Source organism: Bombina bombina, chromosome 3, assembly GCF_027579735.1.
Source record: "Bombina bombina isolate aBomBom1 chromosome 3, aBomBom1.pri, whole genome shotgun sequence".
In the NCBI taxonomy this organism is placed as follows: Eukaryota; Metazoa; Chordata; class Amphibia; order Anura; family Bombinatoridae; genus Bombina; species Bombina bombina.
In genome coordinates, this window is record NC_069501.1 from 809,017,123 (window position 1) to 809,038,891 (window position 21,769).

A 21,769-nucleotide genomic window follows, 5' to 3' on the forward strand; every position below is an offset into this window, starting at 1 on the left:
CTGCCAGGGTGGCACGAAAAGGAAAATCAATCCAACAAACAAAATATCCACACTCACTGGACTTGTGAAAACTGATTTATATAGTGACTTTTCAGGGCAAGAAACCCCTTCTTCAGACCAGATATGTATATATGTGTGTGTGTATGTATATATATATATATATATATATATATATATATATATATATATATATATATATATATATATATATATATATATATATATATATAAATATTATACAGTCATGGCCAAAAATATTGGCACCCGTGCATTTCTGTCAGATAATGCACCACTTCACCCAGAAAACTGTTGCAATTACAAATTTTTAGACATTCTCATGTTTATTTCTTTTGTTTGTATTGGTATGACACAAAAAAGTGTAAAAAAAAAAAAGCCAAACATGCCACATTCCACGCAAAACTCCAAAATGGATTGGACAAAATTATTGGCACCTTCTAAAAATTCTAAGAAATAATTGCATTCCAAGTTTGTGATACTCCTGTAATTTGTAATTAAACTTACCTGTATCAATTAACAGGTGCTGACAATATAGAAATCACACCAGCAACCAGTTAAAATGGTGAAAAATTTACTCAACCTTTCTGTTGTGTGTCTCTGTGTGCCACACTGAGCATGGAGAAGAGAAAGAGCAGCAACGAATTGTTTGAGGATTTGAGAACAAAAATTGTGGAAAAGCATGGACAATCTCAAGGTTACAAGTAAATCTCCAGAGATCTTAATGTTCCTATGTCCACTCTGCGCAACATTGTCAATATGTTTACAGCCCATGGCACTGTTGCTAATCTCCCTGGACATGGACGAAAGAGAAAAAGTGATTGAAGATTGCAACGAAGGATTGTTCGAATGGTGGCTCTTGATCAACTTACAGACAAATTTAAGCTGACCTTCAGTCACAGGGTACAATTGTGTCAGCTCACACTATACATCGCCATCTGAATAAAAGGGGCGCTATGGTAGGAGACCCAGGAGGACCCCAATGCTGACACAGAAACATAAAAAAGCCAGATTGAAGTTTGCCAAATCTTACCCGAGGAAGCAAAATCCTTTTGGGAGAATGTGCTGTGGAAAGACAAAACAAAATTATAGCTTTTTGGTAAAACCCATCATTCTACTGTTTTCAGAAAAAGAAATTAGGCTTTTAAAGAAAAGAATACAGTCCCTACAGTCAAACATGGTGGAGGTTCACTGATGTTTTGGGGTTGCTTTGCTGCTTCAGGCACTGGATGTCTTGACTGTGTGCATGGCATTATGAAATCTGAAGATTTCCAAAGATGTCTGTGGTGCAATGTAGGGCCCAGTGTCAGACAGTTGGTTTTTCCGTCAGAGGTCATGGGTCTTACAGCAGGACAATGACCCAAAGCACACGTCAAAAAGCACCCAGAAATGCTTTAAGACTAAGCACTGGAGAGTACTGAACTGGCCAGAAGTGAGTCCAGATCTCAATCCCATAGAGCACCTGTGGAGAGATCTCAAAACAGCAGTTGGGAAAAGAAACCCTTCCAATTTGAGAGACCTGGAGCAGTTGGCGAAAGAAGAGTGGTCCAAAATTCCAGTAAAGAGGTGTAAGAAACTCATTGATGGTTACAGGAAGCGATTGACTTCAGTTATTTTTTCCAAGGGGTGTGCTACCAATTATTAAATTGAGGGTGCCAATAATTTTGTCCAGTCCATTTTTGGAGTTTTGCATGGAATGTGTCAGATTTGGCTTTTTTTCCCCACTTTTCTGTGTCATACAAATACAAACAATAAATAAACATGAGAATGCAACAATTTTTGGGGTGAAGTGGTGCATTATCTGACAGAAATGCAGGGGTGCCGATATTTTTGGCCATGTCTGTGTATATATGTATCTATATATATATATATATATATATATATATATATATATATATATATATATATATATATATATATGTGTGTGTATATATATATATATATAATATATATATATATATATAATATATATATATATATAGATAGATAGATAGATAGATAGATAGATAGATAGATAGATACACACATATATAAATATGTGTGTATGTATGGATGGATGTGTTCACAATACATATGTACATGCACACATACAAATTCACACACAATAAAAAAAAAAGAAAAATAAATTTTACACACACACACACACACACACACACATAATATATATATATATATATATATATATATATATATATATATATATATATATATATATATATAAGTTCCAGACAGTGTGCACTTCAGATATATATTCTACAGCAGAATATCCATGAAACAAAGCGCACTCCAAAGGACTTAATAAATAATCACTTTTAATTAGTAATTAGTACTAATTAGTACTAATTAAAAGTGATTATTTAATAAGTCCTTTGGAGTGCGCTTTGTTTCATGGATATATATATATATATATATATATATATATATATATATATATATATATATATATATATATATATATAGTTTAAGACTTTGTGAGGAACTCCACTTTTTCTTTCATAAGGTGGTGTACACAAGTCCTTTACTTTTGGAATTCAGCTCCTAGCCACTAGTAAGATGCAAAGATTCCCAAAAACCTCCAAGACTATTATATCTCTTCCACCTAAATGATTACTCAGTCTAATGTTTGCCTTCCAGGAGGAAGATGAAGAATTTAAGTGCTCCAGATTCCTCATTGAGAGGGGTCCTCAGACCAATTTGAGGCCCAATATCCCCTCAGAGAGCTGCTATAGAAAGACTAAGGGGATTTTGGAGTATAGGGTAGTGACACAATAACTCCTGGTGAAGGAGTTAGCCCAGGGGCGTATTATGGCCTAGGCAAACAAGGCACAGGCCTAGGGCGGCAGTTTTGGGGGGCGGCACTTCATGTACTGACTGTGCTGCTGAGCATAACAAACACTGGCTCCCTGCAGTTCTGGGGTCAAGTTGTTCCACCTTTAAGGGCAACAGATTAGAGAGAGCGGCACTTCCTGTACTTACTGACTGACTACAAGGCTGTGCTGAGTGAGCTCAGCTCACATAACAGATAACACATCCTGTCTCCCTGCAGTTGACATGACCGATTATTATCAGCAGCTCCAAAGCCATTGCTTCCCTCCTCCTCCATCCAGAGTGCGGGACTGTTAGTGTATATATATATGTGTGTGTGCTTGTGTATGTGTATAACTCTGTGTGCATGTTTGTGACTGTGTATGTGTTTAACTCTGTGTGTGTGTGTGTAACTATGTATGTATGTGTGGGCCTGTGTATGTGTGAAACTATGTGTGTGCCTGTGTATGTGTATAACTCTGTATATGTGTTTGCCTGTGTATGTGTATAACTCTGTGTATGTGTCTGCTTGTGTATGTGTAAAACTATGTGTGTGCCTGTGTATGTGTATAACTTTGTTTATGTGTGTGCCTGTATATGTGTATAACTCTGTTTATGTGTGTGCCTGTGTATGTGTATAACTCTGTATATGTGTTTGCCTGTGTATGTGTATAACTCTGTGTATGTGTCTGCTTGTGTATGTGTAAAACTATGTGTGTGCCTGTGTATGTGTATAACTTTGTTTATGTGTGTGCCTGTATATGTGTATAACTCTGTTTATGTGTGTGCCTGTGTATGTGTATAACTCTGTTTATGTGTGTGCCTGTGTATGTGTATAACTCTGTGTATGTGTCTGCTTGTGTATGTGTAAAACTGTGTGTGTATATGTGTGTGCCTGTGTATGTGTATAACTCTGTATATGTGTGTGCCTGTGTATGTGTATAACTCTCTTTATGTGTGTGCCTGACTGCCTGTGTATGTGTATAATTCTGTGTATGTGTATAGCTCTGTTTATGTGTGTGCTTGTGTATGTGTATAATTCTGTGTATGTGTGCTTGTGTATGTGCATGTGTGTTGGGAATTATGAACCTGGCCACCAGGAGGAGGCAAAGACACCCCAGCCAAAGGCTTAAATACCTCCCCCACTCCCCTCATCCCCCAGTCATTCTTTGCCTTTCGTCACAGGAGGACGGCAGAGAAGTGCCGAAGATCAGAGTAGTCTCTTATGGAGGGTAGTACTCTTCGGAATGGGACTGGAGTTTTAAGTAGTCCTGTCAGCCTCTCAGTGAGAGCCTGGGCGAAAGATAGAGTCCAGAGATGCAGGGAGAGTCTTTCTGCGAAACCATCACGACTCGTATTTACAGATCCACAAGCAATCAGCGTTGATGAGTTTTGCTGCCTGCTTTTTACACTCAAGTCCATGTCAGTGAGGCTACTAACCTGTCATACTAGAAGGACCGTGTTCCTGTTCCACGGCGTAGATTCTGGTAAGCTTGTTTCATTTTTATTACATAAGATAACATGGAAGACAGGGTCACAATGTGACGCCTTTTATCTTTAAAAAATGAAGGGTTAATATTCCTGGAAAGGGGATTATTGAACAGGGGGGGTTATACATGATATTGTTTATTGTGTCATTGCTGCGTTATGTGCGAGATGAGGCTCTGGCAATGTGTGGAACTTCAGGTGACTTATAGGAGTATTGCGCGGCCATTTTTTGGTGCGTTTTCTCCTTAGGGGCTGTCCTGCCAGGCATTCCATGTGACCGGGTGTGGCTATCTCTCTTCCTCTGTTGATCTGAGGCGCAGGAGACGAAGCGGTTTCTGTAGTCCGGGTCATAGGAGAGGTGGTGAGTGCCCGGCCATTGGAGGTTATAAGGGTGCCTATTTATTATGTTAATCTAGTCCGTATTAACAGCGCAAGCTATGACGCGTTAGAGGGTTTTCCCTCTTTAACAAGGTCTCATTCCTGTGTTTATTGTGAGGAGGTTCTGGTAGAACAGCCTGCTCAACTATGTTCCACATGCCTTAATAAAGTTAAGACATCTAAAAGTTAATGGATGTCTAGTACTACTGAGCCGTCCACCTCCGAGGGTTCCCTGTTCCATGTGGTGCGTTCCCTGCATTCATCTCCAATTATACATGCAGCGCCCCAGGGTCCAACCATTACTCCTGCGGGAGAGATTTGTTGGCCGTCAGATTTTGCGGATCAACTGCAAACGACGGTATCGAAAGTGATCCATGCCTTACCACGTTCTGCTAAGCGCAAGCGTAGGGCCTATCATGGTGGCCCGGCCCAGGAGTTGTCTACGCCTATGGAAATATCAGAGGCGTTATACGATGACGAGGCCCACCCCAACTCTTCGGAGGAGGCTTCTTATGAGTCGGAGTCCTTGTCATCTAAGCCTCCGGCTGCAGAGGAACCTGACTTTAGGTTTAGGATGGAGAATTTGCGCTTTTTGCTTAAGCAAGAGCTTGCTACTCTGGAGATTCCGGAGCCAAAGCTTCCGGAGGAACCTGCAATTCCTAAGCTTGATAAGGTATATGAGGACAGGGTGGTGCCTCAGGCCTTCCCGGTTCCTGTTAAGATGGCTAATATTATTAAGAATGAATGAGAGTGATTAGGTTCTTCCTTTTCCCCTTCTTCCTTTAAGAAACTGTTCCCCGTTCTGGACTCTCAGCTTGAGCTGTAGAGTACTGTCCCTAAGGTGGATGGTGCTATCTCTATGCTCGCAAAGCGGACATCTATTCCCCTCGAGGATAGTTTGTCGTTTAAAGAGCCCATGGATAAAAAGTTGGAAAACATGTTAAGGAAGACGTTTCAACACACAGGGTTTGTTTTTCAGCCGGCAGTGGCCGTTGCCGCAGTTTCCGGAGCTGCAACATATTGGTGTGAATTCCTGTGTGAAATGGTCGAGGGGGAGACTTCCATCGACGAGATACAGGATAAGATTAAGGCGCTGAAGATTGCCAATTCTTTTATCTGTGATGCCAATATGCAAATTATTTGCCTGAACGTTAAGGTGTCAGGCTTTTTTTTCGTTTTAGCTCGCAGGGTTCTGTGGCAAAAGTCTTGGTTTGCGGACATGACCTCTAAGTCGAGACTGTTGTCCCTGCCTTTTCAAAGAAAGATTCTGTTCGGTCCAGGATTGCATTCGATCATATCCACGGTTACGGGAGGCAAGGGAGCTTACCGCAGGATAAGAAGGCTAAGCCTAAAGGAATAAGCTTCTTCAGAGGATCACGGCTCATTCAACTAGAGCTGTGGCTTCGTCTTGGGCCTTCAAGAATGAGGCCTCTATGGAGCAAATTTGTAAGGCGGCTACCTGGTCCTCTTTACACACTTTTACAAAGTTTTACAAATTTGACGTTTTTGCTTCTGCGGAAGCTGTTTTTGGGAGAAAGGTTTTGCAGGCTGTGGTGCCCTCAGAGTAGGGTCCGCCTTTTCCCTCACAGTTTCATTCAGTGTCCTCTAGAGCTCGCTTATATGTTGCCAACAGTAATGAATGAAGCCGTGGACTCTCCTCCCCTTTAGATGGAAAACATAAATTATGCTTACCTGATAATTTCATTTCCATCGAGGGGAGGAGAGTCCACGGCTCCCGCCCATATCTCCAATGGGCGGACCTAAAGTTTATATTTTGGCACCATTTATACCCTGCTATTTCTCCTACTGTTCCTTGTTGCCTCTGCAGAATGACTGTGGGATGAGGGGAGTGGGGAAGGTATTGAAGTCTTTGGCTGGGGTGTCTTTGCCTCCTCCTGGGTGCCAGGTTCATAATTCCCAACAGTAATGACTGAAGCTGTGGACTCTCCTCCCCTCGATGGAAATTAAATTATCAGGTAAGCATAATATATGTTTTTCGGGTGCCGTAGTTAAAAATGTTCTCGTGATATAAGCCTGCCCTTACTGTGAGAGCTCTAACTTCTGAGGAAACAAGTGGCTTTGGACCATCTTCTGCGCTGCTTGTGTTACTTTTCTTGTCGTTGAAGGATAACAACCCCAAGAGTGCCTATTTATAATTATAGTTTTTATTATTTGCTGAAAAGCTTTTTTTTTTTTATTAGCCTGGTCATTGCTCTGTGAGGTTCTCCATTATTTATACTGTCTGCCATCTCATATTCTCAAATGTATATTATTATTATTATTCTTTATTTGTAAACCGCCGACAGATTCCGCAGCGCTGTCCATGGGTACAAGGATAACAGTACAATGGAGAAACAATACGATAAAAGACAAAATTTTACAGACAAATACAGGGGGAATTGAGAGCCCTATTCCTGTGGGAACTTACAGTATATGTTTGAATCCCTTAATTTCTGTTCTTCTGCATAATATTCAGGATATTTTATATGGTGTATTGCTTTATTTTGCATTTATCTGTTTATTTAGACTCTTTATGGAGCATTCTGAAACTGTCCCCAATGCTGTAAACATTGATCTTTTAGAGGGTAGATCCTCTGATTTTTCAATGCAGTTTAAGTATGTTTTTTGCAAATTGATTACTATTGTAACCCCAGCACAATTTTGCAATTTTTGTATGGCTCACCTGATGCATGCCAATCATCCTAACACTTCTCTTGCCTTTAAAGGAGTCTGTCCTCCCTCTGTTCTTTACAAGGAAGTTTGTCAGATTTTGCTTCAGGTTTTAAGAATTTTGTGCGCTCTACTGTCTCAGAAAAGTTAGGATCTATGCTTCCTTCAAGTAAGCGCAAAACATACTGTGGATTTATCTTCCCATTCTGGTTTGCTGAAATCTAAATCGACTAAAGGATTCAGACTCAGCTACCTCAGTTTTGTCTTCTGACGGTGAATATAATTCTGAAGAGCAAGCTTCTGTCACTGAACAAGACTCAGATTTATCTTGTTTTATGTTTAAATTAGAACACCTGTGTACATTACTGGAGGAAGTATTATGTATGTTATGAGTACAAGATCCTAATCCAACTGAAGAAAGCATTACTGGGCTAAAAGACGTTGCACCCAGGTGGTAAATCGCCATAGAACAGGCTAACAATGGTATTGAGCTGGTTGTTCGTTCCTGTGAGTGCACTTCTCTCTGTATGAATTTAGTCTCCCAACTGAGGAATAGTCAGTTAATCAATTGGATCTAATTTTCAAACCTACTGTGAAAACTCCTGAGGTACCTGATTCAATTACTGAAATAATTACTAAGGAATGGGCAAGGCCTGGTATTTCTTTTAATCCAGCTTCAAAATGGAAGTTGTTTCCATCTTAATGGGAGGAGAGTCCACTGCTTCATTCGTTACTTGTGGGAAATAAGAACCTGGCCACCAGGAGGTGTCAAAGACACCCCAGCCAAAGACTTAAATACCTCTCCCAATCCCCTCATCCCCCAGTCATTCTTTGCCTTTCATCACAGGAGGTTGGCAGAGAAGTGTCGAAAGATTGGAGTAGTCTCTTATGGAGGGTAGTACTCTTCGAAATGGGGCTGGAGTTTTAAGTAGTCCTGTCAGCCTCTCAGTGAGAGCATGGGTGAAAGTTAGAGTCCAGAGATGCATGGAGAGTCTTTCTGCGAAACCATCCCGACTCATGATTAACAACTCCTTAAGCAATCAGCGTTGACAAGTTTTGCTGCCTGCTTTATACACTCAAGTCCATATCAGGAGTGATGCTACTAACCTGTCACACTTGAAGGGCCGAGTTCCTGTTCCACGGCATAGATTCTGGTAAGATTGTTTCATTTATACACATATGATAACGCAAGAAGACAGGGTCACAGTGTGTCTCCTTTTATCTGTATAGAATCAAGGGTAAATATCCCTGGAAAGAGGATTATTGAACAGGGGGGATTTATGCATAATATCTTTATTGTTTTATGCTGCGTCATGTGTGAGATGAGGCTCTCGCAATGTGTGAACAGTCAGGTGTAGAGCGACGCAGCATCTTTTGCCGTGTTTTCTTTATAGTGCAGGGGCGGTCCTGCATGGCACTCCATGTAACCCTGGTGTGGCCTCTTTTACTTCCTCTTTCCAGATCGGCAATTGCGGGAGACATAACAGTTTCCCTGTGTCCGGGTCATAGGAGGTGGTGAGTGCCCCAGCCATTGGTGTATAAAGGTGCCATTTATTTTATCTAGTCCGTATTAAAGGCACAAGCTATGGAGGACTCTGATATGTAAGAGGATACTCCCTCTTTAACTAAATCTAATACCTGTGTTTATTGTGATTAGGTACAGATTGATCCGCCTGCTCAACTGTGTTCCACATGCTTTGATAAGATTGCAATATCTAAAAAGAATAAGATATTTAGTACTACTGAGCCGTCCACCTCTGAGAGTTCTCCGTCTCGCGAGGTGCGTTCCCTACATTCATCTCCGATTACACATGTAGCTCTCCAAGGTCCTATTGATCCTCCCGTGGGAGGGGCCTCATGGCCGCCAGATTTCGCTGCCCAGTTGCAAGAGTTTAAGATGGAGCATTTGCGCTTTTTACTGAAAGAAGTGCTTGCTACGTTGGAGGTTCCGGAACTGAAGCTTCCGGAAGAACCTTCGATCCCTAAGCTAGATTAGGGTTTACGAGGACAGGGTGGTGCCTCAGACCTTCCCAATTCCCATGAAGATGGCTACAATTATTAAGAATGAGTGGGAGAAACTTGGCTCGTCCTTTTCTCCCTCTACCTCTTTTAAAAAGCTGTTCCCCGTTCCGGACTCTCAGCTTAAGCTATGGGGGGCCATTCCTAAGGTGAATGGAGATATCTCCATGCTCGCTAAGCGGATGACTATTCCCCTCAGGGATAGTTCGTTGTTCAAAGAGCCCATGGATAAAAAATAGAATCCATGTTGATAAAGATGTTCCAACTCACAGGGTTTTTTTTCCAACCGGCAGCAGTGATTGCTGCGGTGGCTGGAGTGGCTACCTACTGGTATGACACACTGTAAGCTATGGTCGAGGTGGAGACTCCCCTCGAGGAGATACAGGAAAAGATTAAGGCCTTAAGGGTAGCTAATTCTTTTATCTGTGATGCTAATATGCAGGTTATTGGCCTGAATGCCAAGACATCAGGTTTATCTGTTTTAGCCCACAGGGCTCTGTGGTTAAAGTCGTTGTCTGCTGACATGACTTCCAAGTCTAGATTACTATCCCTTCCTTTTCAGGGGAAAGTTCTTTTTGGTCATGGCCTGGACTCTATCATAACCACGGTCACGGAAGGCAAGGGTGCTTTCCTTCTGCAGGATAAGAAGAATAAGCCTAAGAGCTCTACTTTTCATCCCTCATTGCCAGCAACCTGCTCTGAAGACCGAACAGTCCAAGGGATCTTGAAAGCCAGCTCAATCTTGGAACAAATCCAAACAGAGCAAGAAGCCCGCCGAGACAAAGTCGGCATGAAGGGGCGGCCCCTGATTCATCTCTGGATCGCATAGGGGGCAGACTATCTCTGTTCACAGAGGTTTGGATGAGAGACGCACAGGATCCTTGGGTTCTGGACGTTATCACCCAGGGTTACAGGATAGGGTTCAAGACTCATACACCAAGGGGCAGATTCCTCTTTTCAAATCTATCCTCAAGACCAGAGAAGAGAGACACCTTTCTAGAGTGTATGAGGGATCTCTCCTCTCTCGGAGTAATCGTTCCAGTACCTCTAGCAGAAAGGAGTCTTGGGTGCTATTCAAACCTTTTCGTGCTCCCAAAAAAGGAGGGCATGTTCCGCCCAATTCTGGACCTGAAGTGCCTAAACAAGTTTCTGTCAGTTCCATTGTTCAAAATGGAGACGATCAGATCGATTCTGCCCCTAGTTCAAGAGGGGCAATTTATGACGACAATAGACTTGAAGGATGCTTACCTTCACGTGCCAATCCACAAGGACCACTTCAGGTTCCTAAGATTCGCTTTTCTGGGCCAACACTTCCAGTTTGTGGCCTTACCGTTCGGTCTAATGACTGCCCCAAAAGTCTGTACGAAGGTCCTGAGAGCGCTGCTCGCGGTAGTGAGAGCCAGAGGTATTGTGTTGGCCCCTTATCTGGACGATATCCTGGTCCAGGCTCCGTCCTGCAGTCTCGCAGAGGACCACTCGAGGGCTCTTCTTCTTCTTCGATCCCACAGATGGAAGATAAATGAGGGAAAAAGTTCTCTGGTCCCCAGCAACAGGGTGGAGTTCTTGGGTACGATAATAGATTCCATATCCATGAAGAGATTCTTGACAGATCAGAGACATTCCAAGATTGCGTCCAGCTGTCTTGCCCTTCAGACCTCCTTAAGGCCATCTGTGGCCAGGTGTATGGAGGTGATCGGGTTCATGGTTTCCAGCATAGAAGTCATTCCTTTCACCAGGTTCCATCTCAGGCTTCTACAGTTATGCATGTTGAGATAATGGAATGGCAATCACTCAGATCTATCCCAACAGATATCTCTCTCTTGGCGGGTCCGTCCGGGACAGTTGTCCCAGGGGACATCCTTCTTGAGACCATCATGGGAGATTGTGACCACGGATGCAAGTCTTTCAGGATGGGGAGCTGTTTGGGGTGCCAGAAGGGCACAGGGCAGGTGGACTCAAGAGGAGTCGACCCTACCGATAAATATGCTGGAACTACGAGCAATATTCAGTGCTCTGAGGGCTTGGCTCCTTTTAGGGTCTTCCCGTTTCATCAGATTCCAGTTGGACAACATTACCTCAGTGGCGTACATAAACCATCAGTAACGAGAAGCTCCAAAGCCATGAGGAAGGTGTCTCGGATTCTGGAATGGGCAGAGACCCACAGCTGTTCACTCTCAGCGATCCACATTCCGGGTGTGGACAACTGGGATGCGGATTTCCTCAGCAGGCAATCGTTTAACCCGGGGGAATGGTCTCTCCATCCCAAGGTGTTTGCGGAAATCTGCAGCAGATGGGGTACACTGGAGATAGATCTCATGGCGTCCAGACTCAACTTCAAGCTTCCCAGATACGGGTTGCGGTCCAGGGATCCCCAGACAGAGCTAATAGATGCCTTGGTGGTACCTTGGGAGTTCAACCTAATTTACATTTTTCCCCCGTTGCCACTTCTTCCTCGAGTGGTGGCCCGCATCAAACAAGAGCAAGCTTCGACCATTCTGATTGCTCTGTTGTGGCCACGGAGAACGTGGTTTGCGGATCTGTTGGGAATGTCGTTGTCTCCTCCATGGAGGTTGCTCTGTCGCAGAGACCTGCTGGTTCAGGGTCCTTTTCTACACAAAAATCTCGGTTCTCTGAGGCTTACTGCATGGGGATTGAACGTCTAGTCTTGGCCAAGAGAGGGTTCTCGGAGAGAGTGATTGATACTCTCATTTAGGCCAGGAAACTCGTTGCATCTATCATAAGGTGTGGAGGACCTATTTATCCTGGTGTGAGGAACATGGATATCCCTGGCACAAGATTAGGGTATCCAGGATTCTGGCTTTTCTTCAAAATGGTCTGGATAAGGGCCTTGCCACCAGTTCCTTAAAGGACATATTTCGGCCTTATCGGTTCTGTTACACAAGAAGCTAGCGGATTTTCCTGATATTCAGTCCTTTGTTCAGGCTCTGTCCAGAATCAGACTGGTATTTAGACCTTTTGCTCCTTCTTGGAGCTTGAACTTGGTTCTTAAGGTTTTGCAGAGTGCTCCGTTTGAGCCTATGCACGCGCTTGACATTAAGATTCTTTCCTGGAAGGTTTTATTTCTTCTGGCTATTGCATCGGCTCGCAGAGTCTATGAGTAAGCGGCCTTGCAATATGAGCCCTCTTACCTGTTTTTTCACGCTAATAAGGCTGTGCTTCGCACTGGGTTGGGATTTCATCCCAAGGTGGTGTCGGATTATAACATGAATCAGGAGATAGTAGTTCCCTCTTTGTGTCCTAACCCTTCTTCTCCTAAGGAAAGGTTACTTCATAATCTGGATGTTGTTCGTGCCTTGAAGTTTTACCTTATGACCACGAAGGATTTCAGACAGACTTCATCCTTGTTTGTGGTGTATTCAGGGATTCGATACGTACATATGTTAAGAAGGCACAGGCCGGAGTACTGTTATAGAAGAGTGTTCTGAGGCACCCGGCACTTCCATGCGTTATGCAGACAACCAGCTCTGTGTTGTTCCGGTTCTCAGATATCTGCCGATGCCCTGGAGGTCCCGGCAGTGTAAACGGCTACAGTCGCAATGGGGAAATTAGGGCAGCTCAGGGAACTGGAGTAGTGGAGGTCTATAGTTCCTATTCTCTTCAGGAACCAGCGGATGGCATGGCATGGAGCCTGATACCTTTGGATCTTCCTTGCAAGCCGCAGAGCCAAGATGGCGGCCGTTCGCGGCTCCCTCAGTAGGTCCCTAGGGATTGCCGGTCTCCTAGGTGGTTTTCCTCTACAGTGTCCTCCGGTATCTATCTTAATCTTCAGGCTTCAGGAACCTGTGAGTAGCAGTTGCTTTAGGGTAGAAGGCCAGATGGTCTCTGGTTAGTGGTGTCAATACAGCATCTAGCCACTCATCCTTGGTCCAAGATCATATTAGAAAGGCCTCTGCACCTCTGGAGCGGAACCCCTACCCTCCGGAGTACCGTCCCCAGGCGGAATTTAGGGGGTGGCGGCTATATAAATTTTAGAAAAAGAGGTTATGTTATTCTGCGCTGATATAAATAATACTATTAGGCCAGTGGGAAAAGGAGATTCCCCAACCTCCAAAAACAGTCTGAAAAAGTATTAAGATCCCAATCAAAAAGAGAAGAATACTTAAACCTGCAGCGCTGTAATGCCAGCTTAAAATAGTAATAGGATATGAAATAGCTAAATTGCTAGACAAATATGTAACAAATATGTGTCAGTTATAAAAACAACAGTGACTCAATACATATAGTAAGTGATACAATGACCTAAACAAAGGCTGATATAGTATAAAGTGTATTTATTAATTGATGCATAAAAAAGTTGGCTAAACAAGCACGCAAAAAAATAAAACATAAAGATTAAAACATAAAATAAGCAAAAAATACGTTGATCAGGCAGACTCAATGCTATATGTGCAGCACCCAAAGATGATCCAATAACAATAAATTCAATGGAGGTAAAAGAAGGAAGGTCCGGTATTAGTGACTAGAAATCCAGAACACAACAATTTTCTCTTGAAGTCAGAAGAAGCTAAGCAGATCTGCTTTCACAGAGGGTGCTACAGCTCTGTGTTCACACAGGGAGCAGCCATGTAAGAAAAGCTTTCTCAATCTCTTAGCAGTAGAAGCTCAGCTTTGTATCCTCCTCCTTCTGCTAAGAGACTGAGAAAGCTTTTCTTACATGGCTGCTCCCTGTAAACATAAATGATGTTTTGCCTATATTTTAGTAAATATTATTTTTCTGTTAAAATAAATGTATTGGGATTTTTTAGCAAACTTTACCTGCATACAGCTGGCGAGATAAATCATTTAAAACCAGCTTGTTTAAAATGGTTACATAATTTCACAAGAATTGTGAGAGAGACTCAGACATACCATGGGAACTCCCCTGTTCAGCCCAGGGACCTGCCCTGTCCCTCCCTCTTCCTGAAACTGCCATTTTTAGTTTACAATGGAGCAAATACAAAGTGCAATGTAATTTGTAAAAATACACAGAAATATGCAAAGTATGATCCTAATTTGTTAAAATAACGCAGAAACGTTGAAAACATAATCAGAATTTGTAAAATCTATCTAAATCTGAATGTATTAAAATATGAAATACAAAGTGCAGTAATACTGAAAGGGCCCAATCTGAAGTGAAAAGTAATATAAAATACAATTCTCAACGTGTAGGTGTTACAGAAATCTCATATCATGCAGTGCTGTATTGCACTGGGCTTGTCTCTCCTTAATATACAGAACTGAGAGAGATCTTGCAGTACTAGAGAGTTCAGCCTTTTTTCTTTTGTGCATTCAGTGAGTTCAGCCCCTGTGAAATCTGTACTACAATTTCTCTTTAAGCTGGAGAATCCTTTCATTATCAGGCCCTTAGTGTGAAAAACAAGAATTCTGCCTTTTTTACAAGAGGGTTTAGACAAGGGCTAAAAGGTCAAATTTCACGTCTTTTGGTTCTGTCCCTTAGGAAAATCGTTAAACTTTCTGATGTTCAGAATTTTGTTCAAGCTTTGGTCAGATTAAAGACAGTTATAAGGCCAATTTTTCTGCACGAATCCTTGGTTTTAAGAGACTTGCAAGTAGTTAGAACCTTACATTTTTATCTTCAGGCAACAAGGGATTTTAGGCAATTGTTATTGTTTTTTCATCCATTTCTCGGGTCCATGCAAGGCTGTTATTTTGGATTCTTGGTCAAAGATTTTAATCCACAAGGCTTACTTGGAATTAGGAAAGTCTTCCCAAAGCGTATTACTACTCACACTACCAGATCAGTTTCCATTTCCTGGGTATTTAAAAATGAAGCTTCTGTAGAACAAATTTGCATGGCAGCAACATATATACCTTTACTAAATTCTACCACTTTGGTGTTTTTGCTTCTTTAGAAGAAGCTTTTGGTAGGAATTTTCTCCAGGCAGTAGTGTCTGGAGTTTGGGTGTCTGCCATCTCAATTTTTTTATCCCACCCGCATTACTTGTGGACTCCACAGCTTGGGTTTTAGTTCCCAGAAGTAATAGTTCTGTTGTTTCCTACCTTTCTACTTCTGCTTACTTGGCTATGCATAAGGTGAGGTGAGGAATAGAATATTCTTGGAGTTTTTTAAAATCTTTGCCTCCTCCTAGGAATTAAATCCCAGAACTTGTGGACCTCGAATGAAATTAATAAATTATTTCATCAGGTAAGCATAAACACTTGAACTAAAGTGAGGACATCATTTTTTTTTATCCCATCCTATTGAAGTCTATTAGGTGAGGGATTTAGCACAGCCCTGCTATCCGTCCTCCAGATGTTAGTGCACCCTAGCCTTTTGCTTGAGAGCTTAGATTTTTACATTTCACTTGTAATACAGACATAGAAATGAGAGCAATATGGATTGCTGTTTAATGATGTTAGCGCATGTAGAGTCATCATTTTTATACTCCACTTGTAATTTAATTCTAAATGGAATTTGCCAGTTTTTTATGTTACTGTTTGCTAATGCTATTTGCTTTGTAGTTTCTGACCATAGAAGGTTTTTATCTCAAGAATAACAAAGAACTAGCAAAAATTATTATAGTTAAAAGGTATACACAATTCTAAACACTTACAGGTTTTCACTCTTAATTACAGAAAGCATTTCTGGAAATGGGGAGAATGAAACGCACCCATCAGAGGTCCAGATCAGAAATATTCTTGTCAAAAAGCAGATACCTCATGACTGTACATCATTGAACAAGTAAGGTGATAATTGCAAAAAGAAGACACATAAGAGGGACACAAAATACTTCATCAAATGTATTACTCAACGTGCACAATAATTTTATTATTTTAGAATCAAAGCAAATGTATGTGTGATTAGCTTCCAAGTTTGTGATTGGCTTTCAAGATGAATTTTCAAAATCAAACAATCTTCAGTTTTGTATAAACTTGTAACATAGTAGATGAGGGGGAAAGAAGACAGAAGTTGATTGAATTCAACCTATACAGAAAGTTAACCAATTTAACACAGGCAATTATATACCTAAATTCTGTTTTTAGCTAGAAATTAATCTAAGCCATTTTTAAATTTATCTAAGGTATTTGCATTCACTACCTTCTTAGACAATGAGTTCCACAGTTTGATTGTGAAAAAATGTTTACAATGTAAAGATCAAATTTCTTTTCCTCCAGCCTTAAAGTATGACCTCTTGTCACAAACAATTGCCTAAGAATAATCAGTGCTTTTGTTAACTCTGTATGAGTCTTGAATATGTTTGTGTAAAGTAATCATATCCCCTATCAAGTGCCTTTTCTCTAGAGAATACAAACCCAGTTTGGCTAACCTCTTCTCATAGTTTAAATCCTTTATTCCCCTTTTTAGTTTTGTGGTCTTTTTTGAACTTTTTCTAAATTTGCAATGTGCTTTTGTTGTCTACACCTAAATGCTTTTCCTCATGGGTTTTGCTAAACCTAATCTCATTTAAATATTAGGTACCCTGCATATTTTTACTTTAAAAAATATAGAAAGTTAGATTTACTGTATATTATTTACTGTTTACCAGCTTATTCTTCCAAGTTTTGTAAATTCCCTTGCAAATCAATTATATCCTGCACTGACCTAATCACCTTACACAGGTTTGTATATCTAGAAAAATAAAGAGGCTGCTATTTTAATCCTTCTTCCAAGTCATTTGTAAAAATAATAAAAAGAACAGGGAGCAGTACTGATCCTTGGGGAACCCCACTAATTACTTTTGTCCAATATAAGTATGATCCATTTACTACAACTCGTTGCTCCCTGTATTTTATAGAGTTATTTATCCATCAACTAACATTTTCAGCAATTCCCAGCATCTTAATTTTGTACAATAATCTCTTGTGTTGCACTTTATCAAAAGCCTTTGCACAAATTACCTTGATCTTTAGTGTAGTAAGAGAGGAGAGTTGGATCCTACCGCTCCAGCACCAGTGCTTCCTCCGTCCTTTAGATCCGGAAGTCAGTGTACAATGAAGCCGTCTTAGCTGCCCCTGGAGTGCCGTAGCCGGGAAGTGTCGAATCACGCCACCAAGTAGTAAGTAAGGAGAAAGAATGGCAGGCACTGCAGACCAAGTTCAGATGCAAGTAAAATCCCAATATTATTGGAAATATCAACACGGTAAATACCAATCCAAAAGTAGGAACAAAGTTAAATGTAAATCACAGTCAGGCATATGGATGGACACAGGCAACTGACTGACGCGTTTCGCGCCCCCTACAAGCGCTTACTCATAGACACAGTACAGGTCTAAGGTACGTGATATAAATATACACACATTCAATAAATTAAAAAGGGAAATTAACCCTTCAGATCCCATACTAAGACAGGAGTGGGAATAAAACAAATGTGTGCTCATGCTATAGCAAGAAGACTATTTGTACAAGCAGTATTATAACAAAATAAAGATGAATAGTTGGACTTTCTAACAACTGACATAGAAAACAATCTTAGTTAATTAACTTGATTTCAATACAGTTAAAATGACTTCAAGAAAAAACTGTGAAAAAAATGAAAATCACATAGCTTACATTCCTCATTATATAACAAAATCAAACATGTTAACCAATGGACATTAAATCTTCAAATCTCATAAATGTACATACTAAAATGTAAAAGATGGAAACACTTAAAGGGATACTGAACCCAAATTTTTTCTTTCATGATTCGGATAGAGCATGCAATTTTAAGCAACTTTCTAATTTACTTCTGTTATCAATTTTTCTTCATTCTCTTGGTATCTTTATTTCAAAAAGAAGACATCTAAGCTAAGGAGCCAGCAAATTTGTGGTTCAGAGCCATGGACAGCATTTGTTTATTGGTGCTGTCCAATCAGCAAGGACAACCCAGGTTGTTCACCAAAAATGGGCCGGCATCTAAACTTAAATTCTTACTTTTCAAATAAACATACCAAGAGAATGAAGAAAATTTGATAATAGGAGTAAATTAGAAAGTTGCTTAAAATTGCATGCTCTATCTGAATCACAAAAGAAAAAAATTGGGTACAGTGTCCCTTTAATATAGATATAGGAACAAGTTGCAGAGAAATAAGAGCATTAAGCTTAACTAGCCCTGTGAGGCTGATATATATCTGATATAGCAGTTATGTAAGGGCAATATGTCTGGAATGGAGTCATGTCAAAAAAGCAAAATGAACCACACTATGCATATGCCTATATTATGGATCATTTATAAAAAAATCAATGTCACATTCCCTGTTTATACCCGAAGGACTTCTAGTTTGGAGTTGTAATATCCAATAGATCTCCTTTCTCTGCAGTATAGTATATCTGTTACCACCCCTAAGAGGTAGAAAAGCAATATCTATAATGCTAATAGATAAATCTGCAGTATTTGTGAAGTGTTCACCATTAAAGTGATTTGCTATAGCAGATTCCTTAACATAGTTTTTGGTGTCCCTCAAATGTTCACCAAATCTACATCTGACCTCTCTGGAGGTCTGGCCAACATACTGTAACTGGCACAGATTGCATGTGAGCAAGTACACAGCAAAAGTGGTGCCACAATTAGCATAGAAATTAGTGGTGTACCTCCGGTGAGTGATGCTGCTCTCAAATTGGTTACCCAGTGTGACCGAGGAGCACATACCACAATTTCTGCTAAGGCATTTAAAATTTCCATGTCTGCTGAGCCATATTTTTTTGGGCTGTAAAAGAGCTTATTGCCCTTTTAAGGGCAATTAACATACAAATGCCCCTTAATGGGGCAATGGGTAGTTTAGGTTTTTTTAGTGTTAGGTTTTTTATTTTGGGGGGTTTGGTGGGTGAGACTTGGGTTATTACTCAGTATTTTTTACATGTAAAAGAGCTGTTTAACTTAGGACAATGCCCTACAAAAGGCCCTTTTTAGGGGCTATTGGTAGTTTAGTTTAAATCAGGGGGTGTTTTTATTTTGGGGGGGCTTTTTTATTTTCATAGGAATTAGGTTTAATTTCTTTTATTTTTGATAATTTTGTTTATTTTTTTTCTGTACTTTTAGACTTTTTTATTTTTTTTAATTTTAGATTAATTTTTTTGTAATTTAATGTTAGGTTTTATTTTTAAATTAATAAGAAGCAGAAAAACAGCAGCACCTTGTAAATGCAAAAATTCTTCCTTTATTGGTTTAACATCATGGCAGACAAGAGATATAGTATCTCTTGTCTGCCATGATGTTAAACCAATAAAGGAAGAATTTTTGCATTTACAAGGTGCTGCTGTTTTTCTGCTTCTTTGGATTCTACAAGGGACTAGTGCAGGGTCCCTACAGCGTGCACCTACTTGCCTGGGTACTAGTGCTGGGCCTTGTACACTGTATACTAATTTTTAAATTAATGTTAGGATTTTTTATTTTAATTGTAACTTAGTATTTTTTTATTTTATGTAATTGGGGTAATTTAGGGGGTGATAGTTTAGGGGGCTTAGTAATTAACTTACAGCTAGATTACGAGTTTTGCGTTATGAGTGGCTCGGTAATAACTTGCAAGTTATTGCCACCGCTCACCTTTAATTGCACCGCTATTACAGGTTTTCAAAAACCCGCCGATATGGCTGCATTGAGCTCCATACCGCACACAAATGCCAGCGCTGCTTTGAGCTGGTTTGACGTGCTTGTGCACGATTTCCCCATAGACATCAATGGGGAGAGCCGGCTAAAAAAAAGCCTAACACCTGCAATAAAGGAGCTTAAAGCTCTGTAACGCAGCCCCATTGATGTCTATGGGGAAACAAAATATATGTTTACACCTAACACCCTAACATAAACCCTGAGTCTAAACACCCCTAATCTGCTGCCCTCGACATCGCCGACACCTACATTACACTTATTAACCCCTAATCTGCCGCCCCCAACGTCGCTGCCGCCAGCTAGCTACACTTATTAACCCCTAATCTGCCGCCCCCAACGTCGCTGCCGCCAGCTAGCTACACTTATTAACCCCTAATCTGCCGCCCCCAATGTTGCCGCCAATTACATAAATTTATTAACCCCTAATCTGCCACCACCAACGTCGTCGCCGCCGCAACTATACTAAAGTTATTAACCCCTAAACCTCTGGCCTCCCACATCACTAACACTAAATAAATATATTAACCCCTGAACCTAACCCTAAATCTAACCCTAATCCTAACACCCCTAACTTTAATATAATTAAAATAAATCTAAATAAAACTTACTATCATTACCTAAATAATACCTATTTAAAACTAAATACTTAACTGTAAAATAAACCCTAATCTAGCTACAATATAACTAGTAGTTATATTGTATCTATCTTAGGTTTTATTTTTATTTCACAGCTAAGTTTGTATTTATTTTAACTAGGTAGACTAGTTAGTAAATACTTATTAAATATTTACTAACTACCTAGTTAAACTAAATACAAATTTACCTGTAAAATAAAACCTAACCTGAGTTACACTAACACCTAACATTACACTAATATTAAATAAATTACATTAAGTAAATACAATTAATTAAATTACAAAAAAATAAACACTAAATTACACAAAATAAAAAAGAAATTATCAAATATTTAAACTAATTACACCTAATCTAATAGCCCTATCAAAATAAAAAAGCCACCCCCCACCAAAATAAAAAAAACCTAGCCTACACTAAACTGCCAATAGCCCTTAAAAGGGCCTTTTGCGGGGCATTGCCCCAAAGAAATCGGCTCTTTTACCTGTAAAAAAAAATACAAACAACCTCCCAACAGTAAAATCCACCACCCGCACAACCAAACCCCCCAAATAAAATCCTGTCTAAAAAACCTAAGCTCCCCATTGCCCTGAAAAGGGCATTTAGATGGGCATTAGCTCTTTTTCGTTGCCCAAAACCCTAAGCTAAAAATAAAATCCACCCAATAAACCCTTAAGAAAACCTAACACTAACCCCCGAAGATCCACTTACAGTTTTTGAAGACCGGACATCCATCCTCATCCAGCCAGGAGAAGTCTTCATCCAAGCGGCAAGAAGTCCTCAACGAAGCCGGGCGAAGTCTTCATCCAAGCAGCAACAAGTCCTAAACGAAGCCGGGAGAAGTCTTCATCAAGACATCCGGCGTGGAGCATCCTCTTCTTTCGATGGCTATTGAAGAATGAAGTTTCCCTTTAAATGACGTCATCCAAGATGGTGTCCCTTGAATTCTGATTGGATGATAGAATTCTATCAGCTAATCGGAATTAAAGGGTAAAAAATCCTACTGGCTGATGCTATCAGCCAAAAGGATTGAGCTTCAATCCTATTGGCTGATCCAATCAACCAATAGAATGTGAGCTCAATCCTATTGGCTGATTGGATCAGCCAATAAGATTGAAGCTCAATCCAATTGGCTGATTGCATCATCCAATAGGATTTTTTACCCTTTAATTCTGATTGGCTGATAGAATTCTATCAGCCAAACGGAATTCAAG

General features: G+C 40.5%; 1 protein-coding gene across 1 annotated transcript in view; it reads left to right on the forward strand.

The window, feature by feature from the left end:
- The window catches only part of LOC128652530 (cohesin subunit SA-2), an 851,571-nt gene that overhangs the window by 690,729 nt on the left and 139,073 nt on the right, over positions 1-21,769 (forward strand). The window contains exon 22 of the mRNA XM_053705464.1: positions 15,973-16,078. Coding sequence (XP_053561439.1) covers positions 15,973-16,078 — 106 coding nt within the window. The remainder of the gene's footprint in view (positions 1-15,972; positions 16,079-21,769) is intronic.